We start from the raw sequence: 17,465 nt of genomic DNA on the forward strand, positions 1-17,465 counted from the left end.
TTATGTTGAGATATGCTCCCTCTATACCCACTCTAATGAGAGTTTCTATCATGAGTGAATATTGAATTTGATCAGATGCTCTCATCTGCATCTACTGAGATGATCATGTGATTTTTATCCTTCCATTTGTTAATGTGGTGTGTCACATTGATTGATCTGCAGATAATGATCCATCCTTGCATCTCTCAAATAAATTTACCCACTTGATCATGGTGTATGATCCTTTTTGTATATTTTTGTATTCAGTTTGCTAATATTTTGTTGAAGATTTTTGCATCTAAATTCATCAGAAGTATTGGCCTATAATTTTCTTTTTTCATAGTGTCTTTGTTTGGTTTTGGTATCAGGGTACTTACCACCTTGTGGAATGAATCTGGGAGTGTTCCGTTCTCTTCAGTTTTCAGAATAGTGTGAGAAGGATAGATATTAGTTCTTCTTTATGTGTTTGGTAGAATTTCCCTGTGAAGCCATCCAGTCTTGGACCTTTATTTGCTGGGAGATTTTTTTATTACAAGAAAAACCATTGTAGGTTTTTGACTTGTAGTTACCATAGCCTTAAGGTGCTAGCGCAGAAGCCCTGAGGGTTGGGTGGGCTGGTTCCATTCCTCAGAACGAAGCAGTACAGGAGCAGGAGGGGCTGGACTGTGCGCCCACTGTAGTTGTCCTGGCACATGTCAGTGTTCGAGGACGCTCCTGGTCTGCCATCCCTGACAGCACCAGTAACGCCCCCTATCCCATTCAGTGTAGTGTCAGGTCCAGTCCAGCTCTGTCCCCCATGTGTGCACTCTCTTCAGCAGCAGCCTTTGCCCTAGTGAGGAGCTGTGCCATGGAGTAAAAGGGGCAGGAGCGGGTACTTGGTGTGGTCTTGGGGGGCAGTCCTGGGAAACCAGCCAGAGTTCTGGCAGTCTCCGTCTGCCTCCTCCACCTTCTGTTTTGAGCAGGCAAGCATGTGTGACATGCTCTTCATGAGCCGTGTCCCATGTTTCTCACAGTGCCCTCTCCAGTCCCACTGATGTTCATAGCAGCCAAGGGGCCTTGTCTTCCTGGTGTTGGGTCCAGGGTGGGGGTGCCCAGTATGTGGTTTGAACTGCCCACTCCCTGGGGAGGATCGTTGAACCTGTGTAATGTCACTCCTAGGGGTGCAGGTCCCAACCTGATTGCTTCTGTTCCCTTCCTTCCCAGCTCCCTGTGGGTCTTTTCTTACAGCCTTAGTTGTATAAGAGTCTTTCTGCTGGTCTTTAGATTGTTTTCAGTGAGAATTGCTCCAAATATAGATGTATTTTTGATGTGTTCATGGGAGGTGAACTCAGCATTCTCCTCTGCTGCCACTTTGATTTCCTCTTCCATAAATATTCTTGTGTATGTCTTTTGGAGGATGTCATTTTTGTTAGATATATAACCAGAAATAAACTTGCTGAATATAGAGTAGTTACATATTTAGCTTTAGTAATATTTAGTTTAAGCAGTTTTCCAAAATGTTTGTACTAAATTATACTGCCACCATCCACGTGTGAGAGTTCCAGTTGCATTACATCCTGTTAGCGCTTGGTATTGTCAGTTTAATTAAATTTTAGCCATTCTGGTCATTGTGGTATGTTACCTCACGAAGTCTTAATTTCCATTGGTCTGATGACTAATGATGTTGAACATCTTTTCATATGTTTGTTGCCTTTTTGGATATCTCCTTTAGTGAAGTGATTATTCGGATCATTTACTTTTATTATATTGTTGGATTGTTGGTCTTTTTCTTATTGATTTACAGTTGTTTAAAAATATATTCTGAGTCTTTTGTCAATAGTATGTATTGAAAAATACCTTTTTTAATCTATGTCATCACTTTCTTAATGATATCTTCTGATGAACAGAAGCATATTAAAAAGACTATCCTTCCACTGAATTGCAGTTTTATCTTTCTCATTTATCAGGCGATCATACATGTATGATTATGTTTCTGGGCTTTCTGTTCTGTTCCTTGGCTGATCAATCCATCTTTATGACAATACTACACTTACACTATTATAATATTATAACTTATTAATAAGTCTTGCTGTCTGGCAGTGTTAGCCTTCTAGGTTTGCTGTTTTCTTCAAGACTGCTTGGCTGTTCTACAGCATGAATACAGAATGTTGCCAGGAATATCTTTAATCTGCAGAATATATTAAAATGATACCTATGTTTCTAGACATTCTGGACAGTTCTGTGCTGCTATAGGTCTTTTTCATTTTCATTAAATTTTAGAATCAGCTCATCAGTCTCCACATACACAAATACACACACACACATACACATAAACACACACCTGTTAGGACTTTTTGTTTTTGAGATCGCATTGCTTATTTTAGGGAGAAATGACATCTCAACAATGCTGTTTTCCAATCCATGACCATGGGATCTTTATTTAAGTCTTTAATTTCTCCCTGTTTCTGTGGTTTTCAGTTTAGCAGTCTTGCCAATTTTTCATTAAATATGTTCCTAAATATTTTATACTGTTTTTTTACTTTATACTATATTCTCTATTTATTCTCTAATTGTTTAATGCTAATATATAGAAAAGCAGTTGATGTTTGCATGTTTACCTTGTATCCTGCAACCTTGCTAATTCACTTATTCTGGTAGTTGTTTTGTAGGTTTCTAAAAATTTTCTACATAAACAGTTTTGTCATCTATCAATAAGACAAGTCTACTTCTTCCTTCCCAATCTTTATACCATTTTTCTTGTCCTTGCCTTCTGTACTGGCTAGGAACACCAGGAAAGTGTTGTATAGAAGTAGTGAGAGTGAACATCTTGGTCTTGTGTCTGACCTGAGGAAGAAACCACTCAGTATGTTGCCATTAATTTTGATGTTAACTGAAGGATTTCTGTAAATGCCCTTTATTTTTTGAGGAAGTTTTCTTCCATTCCTTGTTTGCTAAGACTTTTTTTTTTAAATTATGAATGAATATTGAATTTTCCCAAATGCTTTTTTTGCATGTATTGAGATAATCATATGGCTTTCCTTATTTATTTTGTGATTATGGTGAATAGTCTTAATTAATTTTCAAATGTTAAGCCAATCTGATATTTCTGAAATACATCATCTTTGCCCATAATGTATTGGTTTTATGATTACTGACTTTGATTGTTCTGTGTGTGTCCGTAGAGATGTTATCCTATAATTTTCCTTGTTGTAATCTTTCCAGGTTTGGGGTTGAAGACGGTATTATTTTCATTTTTATAAGTTGAGTTGAGCATTGTTTCATATTTTTCGATTCTATCAATGATTTTATGTAAGATTCTGGTATTTCTTTTAATGTTTGGAAGATTTTACCAATGAAACCATTTGGGTCTGAATTTACCTCTTTGTGGAGATTTAAAGTTTCATATTGTTAAGTTTTTAATATTTATCTTTGTTAATATTATCATAAATACAATACATGTAGTTTCTGGAACAGTACAGATGAATTATTATTTACTTAAAGCCAAGTAATAACTGTGGTTCCGACATACCTTAATATGTTACTCTTGGTGCAACGAGACAGAAGCCAAGTGTCCTACACATGCATGCAAAGTTAATGTTGCAGGTGAAGAACACTGACAAAATGAATCTGGCCATGTTTCTATAGAAGAGAGAGAGGTAGCTCATCCCCCTCCTCTTTTCAAAGGAGAGATAAAAACCTTTGTTCTCTTGGAGGATCCTGAGTTCTCTCTAACCTTTTGGTATGTAAATAAATTTCTTCAGGGAGGAAAAAAAAAGCATTGTTTCCAGCTTTATACCAAGGATGTCATCAGGGTCAGGATGAGATCTTGAATTTTCAAAAATTTCAAAACATGTCTATATACTGCCCCCTCCCAACACACACCTTTTTTGGCCTCATCATACCCAGGTAGTAGTCCAGAGACCATCCAGTTCTGAAGACAGCAGTATTTAATAAGACTGCCTTGCTGAGGTATGCGTGCCGAGAAAGAAGTGAGGAAAATAGAATCAGACTAATTCTTCCTCAATGTTGAAAAGTCAATAGTGGTGAGATATCCTCTAGAAGGGGTTAAATCCAGATTGGATACTCTTCCAGAAATGGGTGGCCCTCCCCACTACCTTGTGTCTTCCACAGGAATCACAAACTAAGAGTTCAGGCAGCCTCTGTAATTTTGGTTGTACAGGCCATTAGAACAAGCCTTTCACGTGGTAACAAGGGATGCAGACAGTTTTTCCAGGATCCATAGTATTTCCCTAGCTTATAGCACCACAGGGATGTTTTTCAACATTGTCAGAGTTCTACCATTGAGCAGGATGACCACACCTGCTTTCAGATTGGCAAAGCTTAAGGCCAGAGCAGAGAAGGCAGTTAGGGAAGACCTCTGTGACTCCAGGCATTAGATGATTATTTTGCTGGCCAGCAAGGCTTTACTTGCAGGGTTTTCTTTTTAAAAGTCTTTTTCATGTTGTCAGTTGTAGATCCCAAGTTGAAACACTGAAGGTGCAACAGCCTAGAGACCCATTATCAGCCTCTGATGGGTCAGACATCAGATTGTAACTCATTAGCTCATTTTAACTCATTTGCTCATTAGCAAACAGCATTACTTTTCCAAAAGGCATCTTCTAAAGTGTATCTCCATCTCAAGACTGCCCTGGTTATGCTGTCTTCTTTGTATACTGCCTTCCCTCGTGTAAAAATCATTTCTAAGCCTTCTAAAGTCCCCATAAGCAAAAATTATCCATCATGGGGGATTGTTCTATCTCCAGTAGTGTAAGAGTCTGGATACGGACACTAAGGTTTCACCACAAACACTTCTTTCCCTGATTGGGATGACCATCTCTAGGACTTATGCCAAATTGATTTTTACCATATATTCTGATGTAGTAGCCACAAAATAACACAAAGCTGTTCTTAAAAATTACCCCTTTGAGTGATGTCAGCATCATAGCAGTGTGAGATATTCATTTTGTCTCTCCCCTTCAACCTACAACCAGTAAAACAACTGTAACTCAACACATCCTGTTTGCCCAACATACCAGAACCAGAGAGTTCCATATGTCTGTACATCTGAAGGTGGCTGGTCTGGAACACATAGAGGAGGCAGGACCAGAGGAACAGCTAAGAGTGGGTGACAGTGGATGAGAAAGAGCAATTTACGGGGGACAAACAGCTGGGCTTACCTGGAAAAAATATATTTATTCTAGATTTGTAAAATGATGGTGTGATTCTGATCTGAATCCAGATATAATGATATGTTTGTCTCAGTGATATGTTTAAAAAAATATATATTATCAGTTCTTAGGATATTGAACTCAAGGAAGTAGAGTATTGTAGATAGCAGAGGAGTAAAAACAGTCCTGCATAACCAAAAATCTTAAAGGTAAATGAAATTTCTGGAACCAGGTTTAGAATTTTATCCCTTAAGGTTTTGTTTTCATGGTATATAGAGATGTTGAAACATGTATATGAAAGCAGGATTGAATACTGATACTAAATCAGGTGAGATTTGTTTGGGCAAAAGCCAGAAAGCATTGAAACGGGGTTTGATGGTCAGGAGAGGTTCACTGCTGACCAGTGCTGATGAAATAAAGGGAAAATACCACAACTGAGGTAGAGCTGTGCAGTCCGATCCTGTGGCAAGAATGGTTTGTCTACTCTTTGATTTTGCTCTTGTTTGCATATTTTTATTCCTCATGAGCCAGAAGTAGAAACAATTAAAGCTTGGGTTTTTAGTACTGTTCCTTTGTGAATTAGAGCTTTTAGAGCATTGATTCATTACTGCTAGGTAGACTAGGAGAGAAGATGTGACTGGATGTGTAGACACTGTTGTCATATTCTAGGCATGAGAGATCATGACCTAAACTGATGAACTCCCCCAGATCTAATGCTGTTTCCTCTAAATATCCTTGTCAGCTAATCATTCATGTCACTCTCTTTATATTTCAGAATTAATTAATAGCAGTAAAAACTATTCAAGAAACAAGTTTGATGAGTTTAACAAAGGTAGAAAATGGCTCCATGGTGACAAACATGAAAGAACTCATTCTGAAGAGAAACCTTATGAATGTAATAAAAATGGGAATGGCCTCTTTCTTAATGAAGACTCTGTTCAGCATCAGAAAATTCAAGTTTTGGAGCAACCTTTTGAATACAATGAATGTAGGAAAGCTTTCCATGAAAATTCACTCTTCGTTATACATGAGAAACCTTACACAGGACAGAACACCTGTGAATATACTGAATGTGGTAAAAACTTCTGTGATATGTCATCTCTCATTGCTCATCAAAGAACACATCCAGAAGATAATCACTATGAATTTAATAAATGTGGAGAAAATTTCTTTGAGGAATCCATTCTCTTTGAACACAGTGTTCACCCTTTGAACCAGAAGTCAAACCTCGTTCAAATTCAGAGAACCCACTCAATTGACAATATAATTGAATATAGTGAATATGGAAACTTTTTCAGTGAAAAGCTAATCTTTGGTTTACAACAGAGCATACACACAAGAGAAAAACCTTATGAATGTCATGAATGTGGAAAAACCTTCAACCAGAAGTCAGCCCACACAAGACATCAGAGAACCCATACGGGGGACAAATCCTGTGAATGTCAAGAATGTGGGAAGACTTTCTACAAGAATTCAGACCTCATTAAACATCAGAGAATTCATACAGGGGAGAAACCTTACGAATGTCAGGAATGTGGGAAATCCTTCAGTGAAAAGTCAACTCTCACCCAGCATCACAGGACACACACAGGAGAGAAACCATATGAATGCCGTGAGTGTGGGAAATCCTTCTCATTTAAGTCAGTCCTTACTGTACATCAGAAAACACACACAGGGGAGAAGCCCTATGAGTGCTGTGAATGTGGGAAAGCCTTTCTCCGAAAATCAGACCTCATTAAACATCAGAGAACTCACACAGGGGAAAAGCCTTATGAATGTAACGCATGTGGAAAATCCTTCTCTGAGAAGTCAACTCTCACTAAACATTTGAGAACTCACACAGGTGAGAAGCCCTATGAATGTGTTGAATGTGGAAAATTTTTCTGCTACTTCTCAGGTTTCACAGAACATCAGAGGAGACACACAGGAGAGAAGCCTTTTGGATGTAATGAATGTGGGAAAAACTTTCGTCAGAAGTCAGCCCTAATTGTTCATGAGAGAACTCACATAAGACAGAAACCCTACGAATGTAATGAATGTGGAAAATCATTTTGTGTGAAGTCCAAACTCATTGCACATCATAGAATACACACAGGGGAGAAACCCTATGAATGTAATGTTTGTGGAAAATCATTCTATGTGAAGTCAAAACTCACTGTACATCAGAGAACACATTTGAGGAGAAACTGTATAAATATAATAAATGAGGGAAATCACTCTGTTGAAGTCCAGAGTTTATAGAACAAAGAACACAAAGCAGAGAGGAAAATCTATTAATGTAATGATTTTGAGAACACCTTTGATCTAAAATCAGTTCTCACAATACAGAGCAGAGAACTTCTAGAGGGGAGAAAATCACATGAAGATATTCTGGACATTGGAAAATTTTCTACTGGAATTTGAACCATACAGTATACGAGAAAGCTCAGAGTGGAGAAAAACCTATTGCTGAATGAATACAGGGCACCTTTTGCCCAAAGCCACACCTTACTAAACATCAGAGAAATCAAATAGGGTAGAAACCTCTATTAGCATTTGTAGAGAAGCCTTTACTCACAAGCTGGAGGAAATGCACAAGCTATAGGAAATTATAGCAGAACATTTACTATGAGGTGGTATTTTATTGCGCTTGTGTGAAATACTTGAAGTTGCATCTCAGTGGATATCAGATAGTAGTTACTAGAAAAATACTTTTAAGTGAATGGAAGCTTTAAGTTAAACTTAAGTTTATCATACATCAGAGGTGTTCAATTGCAGTGTCTAGCAATGTAGGCAATGTGGTTTTGATTTTAGTACTTTGCCTTGTTAAAATACAATCTGGCCCATTGCCCGGTGTGCTGTTCCTTTCAATTTAAGGTTTTAGATGAGACCTGGAGCCAGCGGTTGTAAACAATTCAAAGATTTATTGCTCAGGCATATGCAAAACAAGGAAAGGTTTTTGCAGGGGACCCACCAACAAGAAGACTTTCTGATGTCCAGGTGGAGAGAGAGATCCTGGTCTTGGTGACATACATAGGACAGGAGCCTGCCAGCAGGATTTTTAAAATAATTCTGGGGCATACTAATTTTGAGTGGCTTGTCCTGAAGTGGTGGATTGAAGGGGCAAGGTAGGTTGCCTTGAATGCAACTTACTAGCTGTAGCGGAAGTGGGTGAGTTTAGAACGTAGGTGGTGTCTGCCCTGCCAGTGTCTTACCAGTTTGGCCAGCTGTCATCCTGCTGTGAGTGACTTATTGCACCCAACTTTATTTCCCCACATACTTACCACTTCTCACATGTGATACAATGATCTTTTAAAAGCAAAAATTCACATACAAACATACACATTGTCAAGTACGGAGCTTTAAAAAGCACAAATAGATCCTGCTACTCAGTAGGCTACAGTAGCTTTCAGCAGACCAGTGCTCTCACTAAGGACAACTAGAAAGGCAGTTCACAGAAAGTGTATTTAAATACAACCTGTTGTTGGAAAGCAAAGAGGGCTGGTATCATAAAATCCAGGAGGGGTGTGAAAGACAGTAAATGGGGAAATGTAACTGTTTTACCTGGGAGCACTTGCCAGTTCTGGCTACAGGGAGGAGCCTGAATATTCAGCTTGGCTCAGGCAGAGGGTTATGACTTGGTGGCAGGGGAGGGGAGATGTAGGGTGCAGGGAGACCAGAAACCAGAGCCCAGCAGAACTCTGGCAGTCAAGGCTGGAGTGAAAATTTTTGAAACATAGGAGACTTCAAACACACGGCCAGTTTCTCAGGATTTTCAGAAGACTGACACAGGGCAGGAATCTGAAAACCTAAGCTGAAAAACATAATTATTTTTTCTTCCATTACTGAGGGAAGAGTGAATAGAATTCAGGAACTGCCAGCAGGCTGGGCCCTTGGTGAGCACAGCATGCTCTCAGTGACAGCGCAGGGTCATAGCAGAGGTAGACTGTACTTTACCAAATCTGCAAACAATTCCTGACTCATATTTAAAATATCTCCCAGAAAGAAAACTCACAGGAACAGATGACTTCACTCCAGTTATTCCAAATACTTAAAGAAATAATACCAAGCTTTTATAAGCTCTTCCAGAGAAAGGATGAGGGGGGTTTTCCTGTTCATTTTATGAGGCTAGTACAACATTGATACCAAAGCCTGTAAGATATTTCAGGAAAGTAAAGTTATATTCCACTATCTTACAAATAATTTAAAAAAAATCAGACGTATCAATGGATAACCTGTCTTGACTAAATGATGTTAATTAGAGGAATCAAAGGATGGATTTAATATTTAAGATTCAATTGGTTTGGCCTTCTATTCCCCTTCCTCTCAGACTCTACCTTCTCCCTTGCAATTTGTACATTTCTCTTCTGCTTTCCTGTCCTAGAGTGGTAGTCAGAACAGCCCTGACATGGGGGATGAGAAAGGTGTGGAGGTGATGTGCCCCCTTGCATTAGAAGTGCTGAGGGCAGATGGAAGACATGATCAGCAGGGCTGAGGTGCTGGTAACACTGGGCAGATAAGTAAATGTACTGAGGCTGGTGAGAGCCAGGTTTCTCACTGTTGGAGACGGCATCTGTAAATACAGAAGGGGAAAGCTAGAAAACAACCTAAGGTGTTGGAATGTAATTCATATTTTAAGTACACAAATTGAGTAGTGCTTGTGGGTGTGTGTTTTGGATCTGGGTGCTGAGAGGGCCTAAACACAGTGACACCCCCATAGGGTTGAGCACACCAGGTGCCAGGTGGTTAATTTTAAATACTATCCTCCCACCAATAAAGACCAGGTCCCTGAAGTGATGGCTTATTGAAAGTCAGAGATGGGGAGAAATACAAGATGATCCTGAATCATCTTAACTATTAGAAAATAAAATGTCAAAGAATTACGGAGATGTGTTAAAAGGACAAAAGAACCATCTTGTACAGCTTCCACTGGCCAAGTTTGAGACAATTTGAACAAAACAAATGAACAGCATCATAATGCAAGAGACAGAATAGGAATCCATTAATTTGTACTGATATAAATACTTGAATCCATAAACAAAGGAAAGCTTTATACAATGCCAGCTAATAAATGTAGGAGGAACAATGGCAATAGAAAAACACAGTGTAACCGTCATACTGGTGGTTGATTCAGTACGTTGTTGACAACGCAGGCTAGAGTTTGTGGGTAGAGGTTTGATGGACAGGATGTTGGCATAATCTCCAAATATTTCCCCACAAAATACTAAACAACTACAAAGGTGAAAATTGTGATTTTATGATAAACCTGGCAGACACCAGCATTATCAGATGATCAAAGTTCACTTCACCAGCGGCAGAGCACGTCAGTGTGTGGTACCCCCTGATGAGATGCACTGAGAAGACCCAGCGTCACTAGTGCTGTGTTCCTGCTGAGGACGCGTGGCCAGAGTGTGCTCATGAGGAAACATTAGATGAACCCACTTGAAAGGTTCTTTCACAGAATGGAAAGCCTGTGTTTAAAGTGGCAAGGACATAAAAGGAAAAGACGTCCAGATTGAAGGAGGCTGAAGATACTTGACAAGAAAACAAAAAGGAAAAATAGAACATTTGGCATAATTCAGAGTGTATGGGTTGAATGATAGCGTCTATTTCCTGACTTGGTTCAGTAGGTGAGTGTTTTTGTTTGGGGGAAATACACCAGTATTTAGGGGAAATAGAGTCTCATGTCTGCAGGTTGTTTTCAAATACTTTAGAGAAAGAGGAATGTGTGTGAGTGTAGAGGTAGGAGTGCAAGCAAGTGTGTGAGGGACATGGAGGAAATGCAGTGCACGGTTGGGGAAATCAGAGTTTTTTGTACACTGCCTGTGACTTAAAGTCTGAAGTCATTTCAAAGTAAATGTGTGAACATTTAAGTTAATTGATGTAGCCTTACACATTAGTAGAAAAAGACAAGTGAAGCCACGTTAGAATCTCAATAGACAGAAAACATTTAGAAATACTTTACATACCTCCATGATTCAAAAAAAAAAAAAAAAACTAAACTAGGAATGAAAGGAAATTTCATTAAAAACAAAACTAGCAAATAAAAACCATACTAAGCAGATAAATACTGAACTGTTTCTTCCTGATACTAATAATGAGACAAGAAGGCTTGTTACCACCATTTGTATTCAACATTGGACTGAAAGCTCTTGGTCAGGTCAGTAAGGCCAAAAAGATTAAAAAAAAAAAAAAAAAGGTGTAAAAACTGTTAAGGTGGAAGTAAAACTCATTTCCCGGTGATATCATTGTATTCATCAAAAAGTAAAAAAAAAAAAAAAAGAATCTATGGAGTTATTAGAAATAAGTGAATTTAGCAAACTGACCATATAAAAATCATATTTTTGTGTATAACCAACAAATAGAAAAATTGATACCAGGACAATTGTATATCCTTTTTGGATCGGGTAACATGGGCCAGACTTACCCTCCTGCCTGACAAAATTGGGTAAAATGAAACAAAAATAATTATTTTCAAGTCACTGGATGTCAGGCAATAAAGGGCAGTGATCCTTGGAGGTGATGGGTAGGTTCACTATATTGTGATGGTTACACATTTCTATCTGTTAAATTGTATCACGTTGTACAATTCAAATATGTGCATTTTAAATACTGTGTTACATTGCTGTTAAATTTATAACAGGCCTAAAACAGTACCAGAAATCTAAAAACTTAAAAAAAAAAAAAAGAAAAAGAAAGAAATTTAAAAACTGCATCACAAAATTGAGAAGTTAAAAGACAAAAAGGACTTTTGATGACTTTGAAGTCTGGTTTCTTCCCAGATTGGTTGATTCAGTGCTCCCCTAATCACCATCCAACAGCTGGTTTTGTTGTTGGAAATTAGCAAGTCTGAATGTAAATAGTATATGCAGATTCAGTGACCACCAACAGCTACGTCAATCTGAAAATGGCAAAGTCAGTCTACAGGACTTAGAGGGCTAAACAACAAGACTGTTACAGGCGCACCTCAGAGTCACTGTGGGCTTCACTGTGGGCTTGGTTTTGGACCACTGCAATAAAGTAAATACCACAGTAAAATGAGTCACAAGTTTTTTGGTTTTCCAGTCATGTAACAGTTATATTTACACCATAGTCTATAAAGTGTGCCATAGTGTTACATCAGAAAAACAAAAGTGTACTTGCCTTAATAAAAAAAAATACTCTATTTCTAAAAAATGCTAACTATCATATATGAGCCTTCAGCAACTTGCAGTCTTTTTGTAATGGTAACATCAAGGATCACTGATCACAAATTATAACAAGTGAAACAGTAATGAAAAGTATGAAATATTGTGAGAATTACCAGAGTGTGACACAGACACATGAAGGGAGCAAATGCTGTTTTCTCCCAGACCCCAACCCCCAACCTGAATCCCTAGACCCACAGCCCTCACACTCCCCGTCAGTCTTGTCCTCTGGAAGTCCCACCCCTTTCTTTGAAGTGGTTTGGTGCAGTTTAACCATTTCTCTAATTCTGGGCCCTGTGACAACAGCTTCGTTCCTGACAGCCTACTTTATTGGCAAAATCCATGAGAGTCACACTTAATAGGCAAAGTTCCCAGGAACAAAAAGGTAACAGGAAAGATGGAGCTGAACTCCTTTTGGTGAGGACATCCCTGGGGGAGGGGGAGGCCTTGAGGCTGGGTGAGGAGGCCACAGAAGTGGGGGTGGGTCAGGGAGGCTCAAGGCTCTTCTCTGCCACTGCTTGGAGCTCATCTCATTGAGGTTTTCCAGCTAAAATCTGCAGGCACAAGATCCCCCATCTGGCCAGACAAGGGCAACTCACCCAGGCCCGCCCGCATCCAGGAACCCCGCTCTGGGCACCAGGCACATATCAGTGGGGTGGGGGAGTCCCGGCTACACAGGGCCTGCCTGGGTGTGGCTCGCCTGTGGGTCAGGGCAACGATGGACACAGGTTAGGAGCTGCTGCCTGTTACAGTTTATTAAGATGCACCCAGAGCCTGCCCTGGCCCCACTGTGGAATGTAGATGGTGGGGTGACCAGCCCTTCTTGAGCACCACTACCAAGCTGTCAGCCCCTCACCTCCCATCCCGACCTGTGTGTGGCCCCAAACTCATGCCCTGAACAGGGCTGTGGGGAAAAACACTGCTCTGGAGAATACTTGGGTGTAAAAAGCACCAGAAGCCCCTCCCAACCCCCACCCTGAGCATGGGGCAAGGACTGTGCCACCCTCTCCAGCATAGTGCTCACAGGCCTGGCTGGGAGTCCTGGGGGTTTAGCCACCTGCTCCTTCCCTGTTGATGCTCAGGCTGGTGAGAAGTCCTGCAGTGATGTTAAAGCAGGCACATAGCTAGATAAGAGCAGAGAAAGACACAGAACAAATGGCAGATTTGGGCAGAAAGGAGGGCCACAGGCCAAATGCAGGAAACCATACATCATATAAGCACCAGGGGTCCCTGGGCAAAGAAAGAAAAGCAGGAACCTCTGGGCTGATAAGTGGTCACAGCTTTGGGGGTGATAAGCAACAAAGAAAGGTGGGGAAAGGCAGGAATTTCCAGTGTCCAAATGTAACCTTTTGCACATTATGCCCTCATTTCAATAAAACTAGACTTGCAGATTAGAAGAACTCACCACTGGCCAACACCATGACACTTCCCACCCAGGCTAAATAAGGACAAAAATCCCTCATCCCTTTGGGAAGGTGGAGTTGGGATAAAAATCAGGGAATATACCCCAGATCCTTCCCTCCCTAATATACAACCCATTTATTTTTTACACCCTATGTAAACAACTTGCCGAAGAAACTCAGGGCAGCCCCTCACCTGAGGCTGCCCGCTCTCCCCCGGGAGTGTACTATCCATTCTTTAATAAATTCTCACTTGACTTTTTTAACCCCTGTGTCTTGTCTCTGAATTCTTTCTGGGACAGGACAAGCACCTAGAACACCGGTTACATCCACCAGCAACAGAATCTTGCAATATTTTTCCTTTCCAAAGTCTGGCATACTTTGCTTAGCATAACGTCTTCAAGATTCATCCATGTTGTAGGAGGTATCAGAACTTAATTCCTATTTTTCCTTTTTGCATTGTCATTACATTGATCTTTTTAAAACACCTTTATTGTGGTAGATTCCTGAACAGTAAATGACACTTATTTCAGATGTATAATTTGATGAATTTTGATAGTTGTATAAAGCAATGAAACCACCACCACAATCAAGGTAGCTAACATTTCCGTCACTCCCCAAGAGGAGCAAATTTCAAATACCCAGGTTATACCTTCACACCCACATTACCCCCTGCTAACCCTAAGGTGGGATAATATTCCTCTATGAATTCACCACACTTGATTCCCCCATTCATTTGCGGATGGGCACGTGCTGTTTGCCCCCGTTAGGCTGTTGAGAATAATGCTTTTGTGAACATGGACCCTGGTTACGATTCTTTTGGAAATTTAGTTCTACAAGTGGAATTGCTAGATCAATTGGTAATTCTGTGTTTAATTTTGGAAGCCCTGCCCCTCCTCACTGCAGCTGAGGCTGTCAGAGGTTACAGGCTGGCATCCGGAAACATCGCATCAGGCCTCTCCCCTCTGCAGTCCCCCTTCCAAGGGCTGTGGTGTGCGAGCTTTCCCTCTGCCCAGGGGCCCATTGGAAAAGAAGACAAGGGAAGAGGAATATGAAGACACCCTGAGTAACTGAGGGTTTTTGTTAAAACTGAAGTCAAACTCTAAACTGGACAGAGAATGTTTAAATGATTCTGAAAAATGCCTACTAAATTAGACCAAGTATCCTGAGCTGGGAGAACATCAGAATAGGGCCTTGAGAGCAAAGTTCAATGCCATTAAATACATTAAAAAAATTTTTTTTCATTTGCGGGAAATCAAGTTGAGTTTTCCTTTTGACATTGTAGTTGAAATGCACACATTTTAAACTCAGCCACAGAAACCACTAAGATCCTTGTAGTTGGTGGTTGTGCCATCTCTCACAAGGAACTGGAGGAGGCCCTGTGATGGAGAGAACTGAGGGGGCCTGTTCTAACTCACATCATGGCCCCAGAGGGCCCCTCAGAGGCGGTGACACTTGGGCAGTACCTTGTCGAAGTCAACCCAGAGGTGAGCAAGTGTGAGGGTCCCAGGCAGAAAGAAGTGCACACAAAGAGGCTGAAAGTGACAAATAGCTTGATGTGTTTGAGAAGCAGAAGAAATTTCATAGCAAATAGAGCATGATGATTAAGGAGGTAGCATGACCTTTCAGTTTTGATCATAGGCCCCCACTCCTTTCAATTCTTTACCAATTCCTCATAGGTTTGAAAATAAAGTTTAATTCCTTTGCTCTGAGCCCAGTTCCCACCTGAACCTGATTTCCCTGGCCTCCCCTACTGTCATGACATTGCTAACCCCTCCCATCAGCGTGCTCCGCCACATGCAGCCCCTGGATGTTGTTAGTTCTTTTCTCCCCTCTGCCTTCCCTTCTGCCTGGGACACTGGCCTCCGTCTTCTCTACCTACCTAATGTCCTTCCTGTGTTTGAAAACCCAGGTCCTACCACCTCCTCCAGGAAACTTCCCAGGTTGAGGGGCTCACCCCCTCTGCACCTCTGCCATTCTCTCCGCAGTGGTTGGTTCTAAGTGACAGCACACTCCTTCGGGGCAGGAAGCAAGGCTCATTACTGATGTTTGTGCCCCTGTGTTGACCTGGTCAGAGCTCGTATCTCCACTGATGTCTCCCAAACACTTTCTGCACCCCAGGTCCTCCCTCTCGAGCTTTACGCCCACACATCTGCCTTCCTAGTAGACAAGTTCATGCAGTTGGCCTCCAGCAGTGGTTCTGGGGCCCCAGGTTCACATCACAACCACCTGGAGCTACCATGCTGCCAGAGGGTGACAATTGCTGTGTCTCTTCTCAACTCTGTGTGAAGTCAGATGAGTGGCTAGAACTCAGCCGTGGTGGGATGGTTCCCACCACTGAATGGGCAGATACTAAAACCAGGACTCCTCCCTCCCCAGGAATGAGTTGTTAACACTGACCAGCACACCTTTCCTGGGAGGGATGGAAGGTTTATTAAGACCCAGATTGCTGGCCCCACCCACCCACAGGGTTCCTGATCTAGGAGATCTGGGGTAGGGCCTGAAAAATTGCATTTCTCTAAGTTCCCAGTGACGCGAGGCAGGTGGACTCAGAGTCAGAGGCCTACAGACACTTTTAGCATCATGTCCAAAAGGAAAGCCATCACCCTTCCCTCAACCTGCTCTCTCTCTGTGTTGTGTGTGGGGAACGGCAGCGCCATCCGCCCAGGCTCCTCAGCCAGGAACCCAGGGATCCTCTCCCTCTGCTCCTGGGCTTCTTATCACCAGATCCTGTCACCTCTTCTCCATCAGCCCCCTCTGACTCTTTCCCCATCTCCCCAAACACAGAGCCTGGGCCCAGCCTCATTCACACTCGCTCTCTCCTGTCTGTTCCTGTGCTAGCCTCCCAGGGAGGCACCCAGCTTCCCTCCTCACCTGTTCTGGTCCATTCTCCGTGTCACTTGGTACCGTGGTCCTGACGAGCTAAGCCATCAATCCCATCATAGGATTCCCCATTCATTCCCTTCAGGAGACCTTCTGCCTGGAGGTCTCCCATCATCATCCTTCAGCCCCCACCCCCATCAGGGCTGGGCAGCTGTGTGTCCTCTGGGATCCCTGCGCCCTCTCCATCCCCATGGCTTATTGAAGTGTATCAGGTTTACAGTGTTGGGTTAGTTCCTGCTGTATAGCACAGTGATTCAGTTATACATGTATATATATTGTTCTTCATATTCTTGTCATTATAGGTTATTAATAGTTACTGGATATAGTTTCCTGTACTATAAAGTGGTCCTTGTTGTTTATGCATTTTGTGTATAGTCATGTGAACCTGCTAATCCCACACTCCTACTTTAACAACCTCCTCAACAACACTTTCATCCTGGTAACCATAGTTTGTTTTCTATGTCTGTGAGTCTGTTTCTGTTTTATAAATATTTTCATATGTATCACTTTTTTAGATGCCACATGCAAGTGATATATTTGTCTTTCTCTGACTTATTTCACTTAGTGTGATAAACGCCATGTCCAACCGTGTTACTGGAAATGACATTACTTCATTCTTTTTTATGGCTGAGTAGTATTTCATTGTGTGCATATACGACATCTTCCTTATCCACTCATCTGTCAGTGGACATTTAGGTTGCTTCTGTGTCCTGGCTGTTGTACATAGTGCTGCTGTGAACATTGGGGTGTATGTCTAGGAAACCTAGAGACAGTCATACTAACGGAAGTCAGGAAGATAGACAAGGATAAATACAATGTGATATAAATAATACAAGGCATCTAAACAAATTGCAAAACAGATACCACTTTATAATGAAGTCACTGGGAAA

General features: G+C 41.3%; 1 protein-coding gene across 5 annotated transcripts in view; it reads left to right on the forward strand.

Moving 5' to 3' along the window:
- LOC105064476 (zinc finger protein 37A) overlaps positions 1-17,465 on the forward strand; it is a 55,099-nt gene that overhangs the window by 36,712 nt on the left and 922 nt on the right. For 4 of the 5 annotated variants that reach the window (XM_010949419.3, XM_010949420.3, XM_045512450.2 and 1 more), the window contains one exon: positions 5,902-12,146. The exons of the other annotated variant lie outside the window; for it this stretch is intronic. In XM_010949419.3, coding sequence (XP_010947721.1) covers positions 5,902-7,367 — 1,466 coding nt within the window. In that variant the 3' untranslated portion in view covers positions 7,368-12,146. Of the gene's footprint in view, positions 1-5,901; positions 12,147-17,465 lie in introns of those variants that run through there. 5 annotated transcript variants of the gene reach the window in all.

This window comes from Camelus bactrianus, chromosome 11 (genome assembly GCF_048773025.1).
Source record: "Camelus bactrianus isolate YW-2024 breed Bactrian camel chromosome 11, ASM4877302v1, whole genome shotgun sequence".
In the NCBI taxonomy this organism is placed as follows: Eukaryota; Metazoa; Chordata; class Mammalia; order Artiodactyla; family Camelidae; genus Camelus; species Camelus bactrianus.